A 13,908-nucleotide genomic window follows, 5' to 3' on the forward strand; every position below is an offset into this window, starting at 1 on the left:
CCACCAGTGCCACCCCCCCACCCCCCGTCACACTGTGAACTGGCGAGACTCCTCTTGTTTGGAGCTACATCTCCCACTTGCCTCTCTCCTCTACCACCCTCCTCTTGCTCAGTCTCTCATGAAATGAACAGACCCCACAGGAGGGGGATGGTAGTCCTTTGTGCTGTGTGTGGGAAGCAGCTCCTTAAAACAGTTTTTTTTTCTTGCTCTAGCCTCAGGGGCATTGCAGTTTCCCACCTCACACCAGAAACCTCGGAGGCCAACACACACCTGGAGTCTGGCCCTTATTGGATCCTGATGCCTTCCTTTGGGATATTCGGGACATTTAAATATAACTTCCTTGAAGCATTAGGGAGAACAAAAAGAATAAGCATCTGAACCCTTAGGTCCTTTTTCTTTTTAGTTCTTCAATACCTCATTTGTCTAGGTCTGGTTATAATTGTGTTTCACTTACTAACTCAGGTAATCATCATGACAACCCTGTAAGATAGGTTATGTTATCATAGTCACTTCAGAGATAGGGAAACTGAGGGAAGTTCGTAGAGCTAGTAAATGGCAGAATGGGGATTGGAGTCCAAAGTCTGGCTCCAGAGTGCTATACTGCTGCTCGATGTACCTTTTAATATCAATTATTCCTTACTGTGGTTATAAACTAAGTTTACTTATGTCATTTTATTTGATTGTTCAGACTTCTGGGAAGTTAGAAGGGTGATTATCCCTTCCTGGAGAAAAAGATGAAGCCCAGAGAAGGTGAGAGACTTTTTCCAAGGCTGCACACCTAACTTATGGGACATCCTAGGACTCAGGGGCCCAGGCCACAGACAGCACCTCACCTGCGGTTTTCACAACACTAGGGTTCCCAAAGTAGGAGCCCCATCACTTGCACTGAATCACAGAGTCCTTTCCATTTGCAATTCTTTTGACTCTAACACGAAAATGTCTGACAGCTAACTCGGGATGAACCAAATCCACAAACCTCAGACATAGGGATGGCCTCTTTGCGGGGGCAGGTGGCAAACTCTACCTGAACAGATGCCTGCCGTGGATCCTCCTCTTTGCCAGGAGCTCAGGCCCTTCTCTGCCTGTCTCCATCTGTGCAATCTGCGCATTTTAAAATAATCTGTGTTTAAAAGCCGCTATTTATCTTATATCGTTCTTATCCTTTCCCCTCTCGTAGTGTTCCTCATGACATCCTATCAGGCCTGAGAAAATGTAGGTGAAGAGAAAGCACAGATATCTGCCTTCCAAGAAGACTACTTAAGCCTGGTTGGTCAAAGAAATCACCTTACCGAGCCGATCTCTGTTCTGCATGACAGTGGAAAACATACTGGGGCTTGAGCGGAAAGACCTGGGTTCAAATCCTGGTATTATCTGGTAACTATTGTACACCTTTGGGTGTATGTGGAAAGTCTTAGATTATCCCTATCTGGAAAGTGGGGATCATAATAGCCACTTCCCTGGGTGGTTGTACAGAGAAAAAGAGATGACGTTCCATGTAAGTGCTCTAGAAACTATGAAAACACTGTATAAGGGCTTGTATTCTCATTGTTACCATTGCTCTTTTTTGGTCTGTCTGTGCATTAAGACCAGTAGTCTGATGTGGGAACAGAATTACGGTCAAGTTCTCAGGCCAAACTAAAGTTGAGGCATAAGAATAACAATAATTACAAGAGCACAGCCACCATCGACGGTTTACTCTGTGCAGGTTGCTGTGCTATGGGCTCTGTGATAAATGACTCACTTCTTAGAAAACAGAAGTGAAGTCCTATCATGTAGACTTAACAATCTTTATTTTACAGATATGGAAACCAAGGCCTAGAGAGGCTAATGAATTTACTCGAAGTCACACAGCTTGTAAGTGATAAAACCTGATTTCAAACTGGAGTCTGTCAAACTCAAAAGTCCCCATTCTTACCTGTAGTACAACACAAGCTCTTTTAGAAAACTGACCTAAATGAAATCTTGCCTTTCCCAAATCAGAGTGTGGTCTTGATTTTGACGTTATTTCACCAGAGGTTTAAAAAAAAATTAGCAAATTTGGGGATCCCTGGGTGGCTCAGTGGTTTAGTGCCTGCCTTCAGCCCAGGGCATGATCCTGAGCTCCTGGGATCTAGTCCCACATCCAGCTCCCTGCATGGAGTCTGCTTCTCCCTCTTGCCTGTTTCTCTGCCTTTCTCTCTCTCTCTCTCTCTCTCTTTCTCTCTCATGAATAAATAAATACAATCTTAAAAAAAATTAGTAAGTTTAACCCTGCAAGATAATTAACTGCCACTCTGGAAAAAAAAATTAAAAAAGGAAAAAGAAAGAAAGAAAAAGAAAAAAAGGAAAAGTTTCCCAAGGTAGTTCGGTTTCTTTAACATTTCTTTTCTTTTTTTTTTTTTTTCTTTAACATTTCTTTACGGGAAAAAGAAAGACAAGTCCTCAGGACCCAGATGCTTATCTCTTTGGCCGTCAAAGAAAGATGTGTTCTGGCTGCAGGGGAAATAGTTACCAACAGCACAGGTGGATTAGGTACTTACATATAACCCTTAAATTTGTTGAGGTGGTTGTTTGGTTTCTCACACACAATGGTGTTGCAGAAATGTTCAGGTTCAAACTGTACGTCCTGTGAGGGAGAGAACACCAGGAGGTGATTAAGTCAGAGGATCTAGTTTCAATAGGATCAAGACAATCCCCACTTTGTCATGCTGTGATAGCTGTAAAATGTTAGAAGAAAAGTGAAATCCTCATTAAGAAGGACAAAGCAGATACACTGAAAATGCTGGAAAGTTGGAGGCATGGGAGAGGGAGGGTCCTGCTCAGCCCACAGTTCTTTGCAGGTCTGGATTTGAGTTTCCAGACCAGCGCTATTCAATAGAACTTACGGTGATCATAGAAGTGTTCTAAGTCAGCACTGTTGGATATGGGAGCGACTAATTACATGTGGCTATTGAAATGTGAAGGTATGACCGAGAAATTAATTTGAAAATTATATTCAATTTTAATTAAATAGCTACATGTGGCAAGTGGCTACCACATTGGGCAGCACAGACATAATAGAAAAGATTATAAATTACACACCTAGAGGTAATCAGAATTAATATTGTGTATATAATACTTCTAGGGTTTAATACATACATATAATTTTAAAAATATACAAACACATACATGTTATGTATGGGCACACACAGATTTATGAATTTCAAAAAATGAGATGGTGTTCACACATGTTGGAAATTTTTACATCTTTAATTTTTTATATAGTTTTATTAACACCTATATAGAAACCTATTGTATGAAGGCCACAATACTTATTTCACCATCTCACTATGGCACATTTATATGGTCTCAATTTGTTTTTCTACTATGAACATGCTGTGGAAATTGTAGCTAATAAAACACAATAAACAGCATTTACTGTACTCTTGTTTCTGCCAGATGCTGTGATGAGAACTTCACATATATTATTTATTTTTAAGCTTACAATTATTCTATAAAGTAGGAATACTAATTATGTCCTCTTTAGGGATGGAAAAACCATGGCTCAGAAGGGTAGGCAGGCTGCCAATAGCTGTCCCAGGAGTGGGATTTGAATCCAAGTCTGACTGGAGGCCCTCTGTGCTTTACTTTCAACGCATACTACCCCCCAGCGAACATTCCTGTAGCAAAGTACTTCAGATGCATGCTTGCCTTTTTTCTCCATGATTTCTCTTGCATTAGATATCTAGTTATGCAAAATCTTACAGCCAATGGGGGAAGGGCACCACTAGAGGAGAGGAGATCTTGCTTTCTACCCACATGGGCTAATATTCCTTTTACATCTTGAGCCTTGGTCTCCTGTCTGTAGAATGGGGCTAATGCCACCTTCCCTGTCCATCTCATTTGTGCCCCAGAAGACGGAATCCAGGTGGAGAGTTTTAGCAGATGTAACATGCCATGTAGTAGAAGAAAGGAATGCTAAAGGTGGGGTGAGAAATAGTTTCCTGCGTAGAGCTTTTAGTGTGGGGACTGAATTTATTGCTGAAAGCTTCAAGGTACAGCTGTTCAAAGGGGCAAATTGATTAGAAGAAATGATAGCATTTTCTGGCTTCGTATAAATATACTGTCCATTGGATCTGTGGGGGCGCCAACATAAATAAACTCTCCACTCACTTGAAATAAATTACCCATCCAGGAGTTTCTAAAAATATGGCCCTTTTCTTTCCAGGTATCGATTCTTTCAGGGACAAACACTTGCCGAGTCCTGAGATGATGACAAATCACGCTGTAATTTGTCAGCTACTTTCATGCCCCTGATTAAGCCGTGTGCTTCACTCCAATCCATACCACTCGGCTCATTGCAGGCTATCTAAATCCAAACTCATTTCAGGTATGAGTGGCAGCGGGTTTCAGAGCTAATGATCCTGCTGGCAGTGAGTCCCGGGTGTCTATTGAATCATACCTGGCAGATGCCAGCAATGTGAGGTTTGCCTCTCTTGTCCCGGCACTGGGGCTTCCCAGTGACCTTCTTTCTCAAGTGTCCCTTGTTCTCTTTTTCTTCTGGGCACTGGCCTTGGATCCTCTGTCCATCTTCCTCTCTTCCTGGGGAGGTGACCCTGCCCTTTCTAGCTACCTGTTCCCTGGGCTCCTTCCTTCCCTCCCTAAGACAGGCTGTAAGAGACGGGCATGTGGATCTTCCTATCTTCAAAGATAAGCTCTTAGGATTACTTGCTTTGAAGGACTTGCTGTAGATACTTCAGGGAGCTGCTTGGAGAGCCCAAGGACAGAAGGAGATGGCAGGAACTGCCAAATCTAAAAGGCCCTTATTTTAACCACATTCAAGAGTTTCTGATTCCCTTCTGATTGATTACAGTACAGCTCTTCTTAGCTTGTGGACATAGCTCACCTAACTAACATTTCTTTCTGACTCAGCCCTTTACCTATGCAAGCCCCACTAATAAGTGAAAAGGCCTGGGGAACCCTTCCAGAGAGGAGTGTGCGTGACTCTGCAGCTCTTCAGGCCAGATCCACCTCCCTTGAATACTTACAATGTGCCAGGCACCTGTCATTTAGTTTTCACAGTAACTGTAGGAGATTTTGACAGATGTGCAAACAGAAACTGAAGTAAAGCAACTGTCTTGGGGTGGTAAGTAACAGAGCCATGACTACCATTCACATCATTGCAATTCAGAGCCAATTATCATCATCGTTTGCACCATGGTCATCATTGTCACCATCATCAATTCACTTAATCCTCTTTGTCCTGTTTTTATCATTATTGCTCCAGCACTTATTGAATGCTTATTATATGCCAAGAACCAACTATTTTATAGATGCTATTGCCTTTAAATCATGTGATAACTCTATCAGGTAGGGATTATTATTATCTCTGTTTTACAAGTGAAGGAACTAAGGTTGAGGTGATCTGATGATTACCCCAATGATATACAGCTAGCAAAGTGAGAAGGCAGGCTTTAACCATGGGACTTCTGATGTCACACACTAGCTCTCCTAAAAATGGTGTTATTTTGATGCACAAAGACAAGATTAGTATTTAAGATCTCCCCTTGGAGGACACCTGGGTGGCTCAGCAGTAGAGCACCTGCCTTCAGCCCAGGGCGTGATTCTGGAGTCCCAAGATCGAGTCCCATATCGGGCTCCTTGCATGGAGCCTGCTTTACCCTTTGCCTGTGTCTCTGCCTCTCTCTCTCTGTATCTCTCATGAAAAAATAAATAAAATCTTTAAAAAAAAAAAAAAGATTTCCCCTTGGCTCTATTTCCTTTTCTATGTCCCTTTCCCACTTTCTATAATCTAAATACCTGATAAAATAAATAAATTCATATGTACGGAATTAAAAAACAAGCCCCCCAAAACTGAGCTCATATGGACAGATTGGTGTTTGCCAGAGGTGGGGGAATGGGGGAAGGGGGAATGGGTAAAGAGGGTCAAAAGGTACAAATCTCCAGTTAAAAAATAAGTAAGGTGGGACGCCTGGGTGGCCCAGTGGTTGAGCATCTGCCTTTGGCCTGGGACGTGGTCCTGGAGTCCCGGGACCGAGTTCCACATCGGGCTCCCTGCATGGAGCCTGCTTCTCCCTCTGCCTATGTCTCTGCCTCTCTCTGTGTCTCTCATGAATAAATAAATAAAATCTTTAAAAAAAATAAGTAAGGTGATTATAGTTAATAATATTGCATTGTATATTTGAAAGTTGTTAAGAGATATCTTAAAAGTTATCACAAGAAAAAAATGTAACTGTGAGGTGATGGATGTTAACTAGACTTATTGTGATTTCATAACATGTACAAATATCAAATTATCATATATACCTAAAACCTAAACCTAACCTTTTATAAAACCTAAACCTAACCTTTTATACCTAAAAGATATGTCAATTATATCTTAATAAAAAAACGAACAAGCCCCAATGCCTAGAAATCTTCATTATTACCATTATCATGATACCATCACCCTTCTTAATGTGGGTCAAACAAGGAAGCATAAAAAAACTAAACTACATCATATTGTCATTCTGACCTTTTATTTGCCTCCATAAAATGTTTTGATTTGATTGTATCTAAAAGACTTATATTTTATGTAAGGTTTGCCTTATAGTCATTGGCTCACTTGCCTCCTTTTTTCTGGTATCTACATAAACATCTAGTTGGTAGGCAGTCAAGGCATTTTAAGACGAGGGTATCTCAACTTTGGCACCATTGACATTTCAGGCTGGATAATTCTTTGATGTTTAGCAGTATTCCTGGCCTTTACTAATTTGATCCTAGTAGCACCCTCTCTTTCTGACATAATGTGGTGACCAAAAATGTTTACAGACATTCCCCAATATTTTCTGGTGGTAGAACTGAGAATTGCTCTAGAACCAATTCCAAGCTAAGGAAATATAAAATTATCCAGATTGAGAATACCCTCTATCCTATCTGTCCACCAGGAGAGGACATAATAGGATTCCCCCCCCCCCTTTTTTTTCTTTCTCTTCAATTGGAAAAAAAAAAAGATTTTATGACTGGGGCTTTCTAATGGCTTGAATGAAGAGGAATGTGCAACTCTATCTATCTATCTCTCTATCTATCATCTACCTATCGAGATTATTATATATAATATACATATATATGTATTTAAAATTTTTAAGCATTTAAGATATTTTTTTTTAAAATTTTTTTAATTTTTATTTATTTATGATAGGCACACAGTGAGAGAGAGAGAGAGAGGCAGAGACACAGGCACAGGGAGAAGCAGGCTCCATGCACCGGGAGCCCGACGTGGGATTCGATCCCGGGTCTCCAGGATCCTGCCCTGGGCCAAAGGCAGGCGCCAAACCGCTGCGCCACCCAGGGATCCCTCATTTAAGATATTTTTTATGCCACCTCCTCTGTGAAGCCTACCAAATCCCCACAGACCCTTTCACCCCAGCCAATGAAAATGTGTCCTTTTTATGTGCTCCCTCATCACACTAATGCTTCCATTAACCTTTATGTGTCTGAATCTATGCTTTTTCTACTAGGCTGCCAGCTCCCTCTGGGTATTTCCCATAATACCTTGTGGCAACAGGTACACCATCAACACTTGTTGAGATAAGGTTAGTAGTGGATAGGGTGATGTGAAGAATATATATATAGAAAGGTGATAGATGAGGAGATAAAGGAAGACCTCTCTGTAAAGATTGCTCAAAGCAATTAGGAAAAACCCCAGGGACAAATCTTAACTTTTGATTCATGGGAATAGGACTATTTATATGGAAATTCTTTGGCTCAACTAAAGAAAACATGGTCATAGTCCTAGATCCCAACATTCCAAAATGGGGCACACCTGTCTCTTATTCATTTCATTCACTCATTCACCCATATATTCAAACATTTATTGAATACCCATAGTATATGAGCCATGGGGGAAGTGAAAGAGAATCAGAAAGAAGGAAGAGGTTTTTTTTTTGACACAAATCAGTTACTGCAATCATAAAACAACTCAACGTTCCCAGTTTAGCCCAGGTAGGTCAATGGCAGTATCAGTGAAAGCAAGGGAAAGTGGGCCAAGTGCTAGTGTGTAATGACTCTTTGGGGTTAAGATATGCTTACTGACTTACGGACCAGAATCAACAAACTTCATTCTCCAAGGGCCACTGGGAAGGCCAACATTTAGAAAACAGGCTGAATTATGTTCCAGTAATAAGAATAGGCTATTTCCCCTGCACTCAGCTTTTACTTTTCTAGGCTTATTTTCACTATTCTTCATAAATTAATTTCAAGTTGATTAATAAATTTGATTACATAAATGTGTGAATGATTTTTTTGAAATTATTTGTAGTGGGCAATTGTTTTCTGGCTACCCACCTTCCAATCTACTCCTTTTTAAATTAATAACCTTCTCACTTCCTTTCAGGAAACTACTTCTCTTCTGTGGTTTGTTATCTTGAGGGGACTCTAGAGGAAGATGCCCTGCCCACTAGACACTCCCACTGTGGGACTTTGACTTGAGAAAATGACTCAAGGAAGAAAAAACAAATGAGATTATTAAGTAATTGCTGCTACCAATACTTGGCCACTGCACTGAGGCTTCCTGGTTCTTGTTTCTGAGTCTTCAGCTTTCCTTTGATTCTGGGAGTCACATTGTGTGCTTCTTCCCCTCTACCCCCTCTCCCACTACATTTTTGCAGGATACTATTTTGCTTAAGTTAGCCAGAATTACTTCTGCTTCTTGCAAATGAAGAAGTCTAAACAAAACAATGGCCTATTCAGTCCCATGGATATCTCTTGGCCTTTAAAAAATTAATGATATTTATTTATTTGGTAAAATTGCAGTTCACAAAATGCTGCCCCTTATTGATTTGATTCTATTCAATCTTCCTAGTTCTCCTGTGAAGTGTCAGGGCAGAGTGGCCCCACTTTATTGGAGAGAAAACTGAGTGTTGATTGTACTAAGTAGCTTGCCCAAGATCACACAGCTCATGAGCACTCAGGTAGGTCTGATTCTAAAGCTTATACATGTTCCTTACTTGGCAAAAGCATTTAATGGTGTCTGCCCACAGTAAAAACCCTCTTGGCCTTTCCCTGAGGGATTTCAGTAAAAACCCTCTTGGCCTTTCCCTGAGTTTCCATGTTGGTAACTCTCTTAAATTTCTATTGCCAAGCTCAAGTGTTAGATCTAAGGACCCATAGGTCCACCACAGACTGTAGCAATCTCTCCTTCCTTGGGACAATTTTTAATATTTGTGCCATTCATGTGGAACATATAATATCTTATGCTTATAATTATCAAATACCAAGCTGTTTCCATAAGCCAATTGGTAGATTAGACATTGCAATTTATCTACAAATCCCTAAATGCCCCAAGATGCTACCTGTAGACAGTAAAAATAAGTGTCACATACATGGTTTTCCAATTTCTTGAGGAATTCTTGAGGTCAGTAAATTATAAATCCAATTCACAGTACTTTTTCGTTTTTATTTTCTTAAATAATGGACACTGAAAGGACAAATGCTTTCAGGTAAGAGGATTTGAGGGGCAAAGTTATCAAAGATATTGATAGTCACAAACAAATTAAAAAAAAAAATAGGTACCCATAGTCTTAAGTACTTAAAGCAGAAGTACATTTTAGATAACCTTGAAACACCTCCATGTCCATTAGGAAATATTCAAGAAAGATTCTGCTCATTGGAGAGAGGGAAGTCAGCTAAACTTCTTCCATAAACCGAGAATGTACTTATTTATTGAGTTTTTACTTTGAACCTGGAAGAAGAAGAGTTGAACCAGATATTGCCAAGCCCTCACTCTGTTTCTACATGACCCTCAGACTGGATGACTAGAAAAACCAGCCCTTTCCAGGCAGAGGATGACAAAGCAGGAAAACTAACTAATTTGTGGGTGTTAATGCAGGAGAGCAAAGAGGTTGCAGGATACACAGACCACACCCCCTGGCTGGCTACACAGGAGATACATCGCTTGCAACCTTAGGAGGATACTGTTTAAAGTTGTGTGTATGTGTGTGTGTGTGTGTGTGTGTGTGTGTGTGTGTGTGTGTTTTAAAGCTTATTAGTTTGGATAATGTTAGAATCAAATATTCTTCATGCCCTAGCTGCTGAGCTGGGTGACTAAGGTTTCCTTCCTGGCATACAAATTAAACAACTCTCTGATTTCTGAGAATTCCATCTGAAAACTAATGACAGTTACCAGCATTTGATAACCTCCCTGCTCCAGGTCAGTCGGAGTTCTTTTCAAGATAACCCACAACAGAGTGACTGGCAGCTACTTTCCTTTCAGACTCTAGGGGAGGAGATGGTCTGCATATGCAATCACCCTGGGTCTCCCTGCCTGCTCAAGACATTCCCGCTAAAGCACTGGGTTGCAGGGCTGTAGGGAGGAGATTCCATCTAAAGATTCCTTACAGTCTTGTGTGGACTTTATTCAAGTGGAGAGATATTCTGATTCTTATTCAGAGTTAAGACTAAGTTTAATCTTGAAATTGTGCTATGACATTTTCTAACCTCTAAGGCACAGGGTTGGCATGCCAAGCAAATACTGAAAAAGAATGTGTTCTGTCATTTTTCAAAGAAACCAATTACTATTTGTTTATGGGATTATTTGTTCATCATAGTCTTTGTGATTCGTTGTTAGAGTATGTAGTCATAGCCTGTATCTCTCTTGTTCACACATGAACCCCCAGTGCATACCAGAGCACCTGGCTCAGAGGACATATTCAATTGATACGTGGTAAATAAATGAGTGAATGCATAATGCCTGAAATAGGGACAGCTGCCACCAAATGGGCAGGGGTGCCTTCACAGAGTGTTGCACAGACAGACGTTTTTTGCATACATTTTTTCTTGCTGTAATTAACAGACAAAAGACAATGACACAAGGAGGGTGCTTGGGTGGCTCAGTCAGTTAAGTATCTGCCTTCAGCTCAGGTCATGATCCCAGGGTCCTGGGATTGAATCTTGCATTAGGCTCCCTGCTCAGGGGAAGTCTATTTCTCCGAATGCCTCTCTCCCTGCTCATACTTGTGCACGCTCTTTCTCTAAAATAATAAAATCTTTTTCTTAAAAAGAAAATTACATGAGAGCAATGTCTTATACCTCATGTTTTTAGCAAAAGGGGTCACAAAGAAGAGAATATGAATTCCAGTTTGAGAAACTTTTTATTAAGTTGTTCACAGAAGATATGATCATAATGTGTCATCCCTGATAAACAACAACAAAATGTCCTAGTACAGTATCTGGCAATAAGAGGACCTCATCAGATATTGGTTGGATAAATGAATTTATTGAATGAACTATGGTATGTTATGCACAGTGGTTGAAAGCAACATGAGTAAAGTCTATGGGAGCACAGAGGAAGGAGTGTTTCACTCTGGGAACATTGCAGAGGATGTTGTATAGGCAGAGATATGGCAGTTAGAGGAGGACTTTTTTGTACTAGGGAGTATCATTAGGGGAATGGGAGACAGACAGAAGACCTCAGGCCCTTTCCTTAAGGGTAGAGGACTTTGGTTGTCAATAAGTTAAGTGTATATAGAACTGATGCATAATATGTATAATGGACATTTATTGTGGAGTTGCTCAGAACTGTCCTGCACCATAGACCAATTTCAACCATACAGTTGAAGTAGAGGATGACAATCTCAGAATCCTTCCCCTCTGGCCAGAGTTAATTGGTCCAAGGGTGGGTGCATAATACCAGCCAGGCCAGTCTCTGTCCTTGGGATGCCTTTCAATCTAGACATTAGGAAAGGTTCCTAGTCTTTCTCTGGAGGTGAAGCTCTGAGTGTAAGTCTATTTGTGAGAGATGAAAGCCAAACACAGACAGAAACATGGACAAGAAATGAGGACTGCACTGATGGATTCCAAATTTATGGTTGACATTACCCTAAGGTCAATTAACCTTGTTTTCTTTCAATAAATTCTCTTTCTGTTTAAGCTACTTTGAATCAGAGTTTGGTCATATGCAACAAAGAGTCTTGCCTAATCCTTATACTAGATTGATATGGTTCTCTTTTGAGACATCAGATATTTTCCACACTGGCTTAAAATACAATTATCCCTGGCAGTTATGACTGTGAAGGCCACTATTCAAATGTAAATATGTTATCATGGGGTATGGAGATAGTGTAATGGAGGGAAACTTTAAACTATCATCTATTAACACTTTTGCATGATTATATCTTTCATAAAACCTAGTAGAGCGTCCTCATAAGGTCCTGAAGGGACAAAAATAGAAAAATACTTTTTAATGAAATTTGCAAATAGTGCTTTGGGAAAGGGGAGCGAATCTTCCATTTTGTGGTGTGTGTGTGTGTGTGTGTGTGTGTGCTCATGCCCCAGAACAACTCTGGAAGAGAGGGTCACCAAAAAGACATCAAAGGGCTACAAGAAATAAAAGTAAGTTTTTTAAGGGGTATTTCCATCATAGTCTAATGATTAATATTGCAAAGAATTATAACCAAAACTTTGATAGTTTCAATATTTTTATATTTGTGAAAATTATATTTATTTGAGAAATAAAACATACATGTAAAGGGATCTAAGAATTACTTTATAAAATCACCATGTACATCTGAATTGAGTTCCAATTTTGGCATAACACTGCATTAGTGGGGTAATCTTTGACAAGATTTAATCTTCTTGAAATTGTTTCCTCATCTTGAAAATGTTACTAATTCCTTCCTTTTCTACTTCCAAGGATTGCTGTGAGTGTCAAACATCAAAGGGGGCTGTGCAGTACAGTGGCTAAGGACTTTGCCTAATGTGGGAGAAGGTTTACAAATTTAATATTGATGAGGTTATGTAAAGACCTCTAGTCCTGAATTTCAAGTATCAGCATAAATTCTGATATATTGAATCTTTAAAAAGTCCTAGTTCTGTCCATTTAAATGGCACAGAAATAATGATCCATCCAATAGTAATATGTACCTCCAACACGTATGATTGTGATTTTTGAACACTATTTTCCATTGAAACGGACTAGATATATCGAAGACTAAAAAAGAGCTCAGGAACCGATTTGAAGAAAGCTCCACTGGCTAAAAATGGGGCAATCAATACAGATAACAACTGTACTTATTTGACACACATCAAATATATTTAAGTCCATCAGTGCATATTGATGCTAAAAAAGACAAACTCATTGGTCATCTTTGCAGGATGGTAAGGGAATGAATTCATGCAAAAGTGACATATATACTCACAAACACAAACTTAACCTGAATCAGATTTAGGCACTGGCTCTAATTGCCAATTTATAGAAACATAATGAACAGGAAACATTAAATGACACAAGTGGGAGACACTGCAATCAGCAAAATCCAGACTGTAGGATATTTTACAGGACAAACAACCTGATTTATTCAGCAACAAAAACTAAATATGTAAGAAAAACAAAAAAATAAAATAAAGCTGAATAGGGAATCTCTAGAGTAAAGGAGAGTTAAGCTTATCTAGGTATTTAGGCTTACTTGGATTCTTATTCAAACAAACTGGAAAATATTGAACACTGACTTCAAAATTGACATCAAGTAATTAAGGCTAATATTTTAGGAATGACAATGGAATAACTGCATATTTTAAAAACCCTATCTTTGAGAAATAGATATTAAAATATCTACAGGTGAAATGTTGCAACATGGGAGATTCACTTCGAAATAATTTGCAGAGTGAAGAGGGTGAGGCTATAGATAAAACTAGTTATGAGTTGATTGTTAAATTCAGTGATGGGCACATTAAAAATTTATCATACTATTCTCCCTACATTTGAAAATACTTGAACATTTCCTTCCTTTTTTTTTTTTTAAGATTTTATTTATTTATTTAGGAGAGACACAGAGAGAGAGAGAGAGGCAGAGACCCAGGAGGAGGGAGAAGCAGACTCCTCACAAGGAGCCCAAAGTGGGCTCCATCTCCAGGATCACGCCCTGAGACGAAGGTAGACGCTCAACTGCTGAG

The 13,908-nt window shown here is 39.7% G+C and overlaps 1 protein-coding gene across 3 annotated transcripts in view; it reads right to left on the minus strand.

Annotated features, from left to right (window-relative positions):
• The window catches only part of ATP10B (ATPase phospholipid transporting 10B (putative)), a 249,604-nt gene that overhangs the window by 63,425 nt on the left and 172,271 nt on the right, over positions 1-13,908 (minus strand). For all 3 annotated transcript variants that reach the window (XM_041750568.1, XM_041750569.1, XM_041750570.1), the window contains one exon: positions 2,520-2,605. In XM_041750568.1, coding sequence (XP_041606502.1) covers positions 2,520-2,605 — 86 coding nt within the window. The remainder of the gene's footprint in view (positions 1-2,519; positions 2,606-13,908) is intronic.

Source organism: Vulpes lagopus, chromosome 3, assembly GCF_018345385.1.
Source record: "Vulpes lagopus strain Blue_001 chromosome 3, ASM1834538v1, whole genome shotgun sequence".
Lineage (NCBI taxonomy): Eukaryota > Metazoa > Chordata > Mammalia > Carnivora > Canidae > Vulpes > Vulpes lagopus.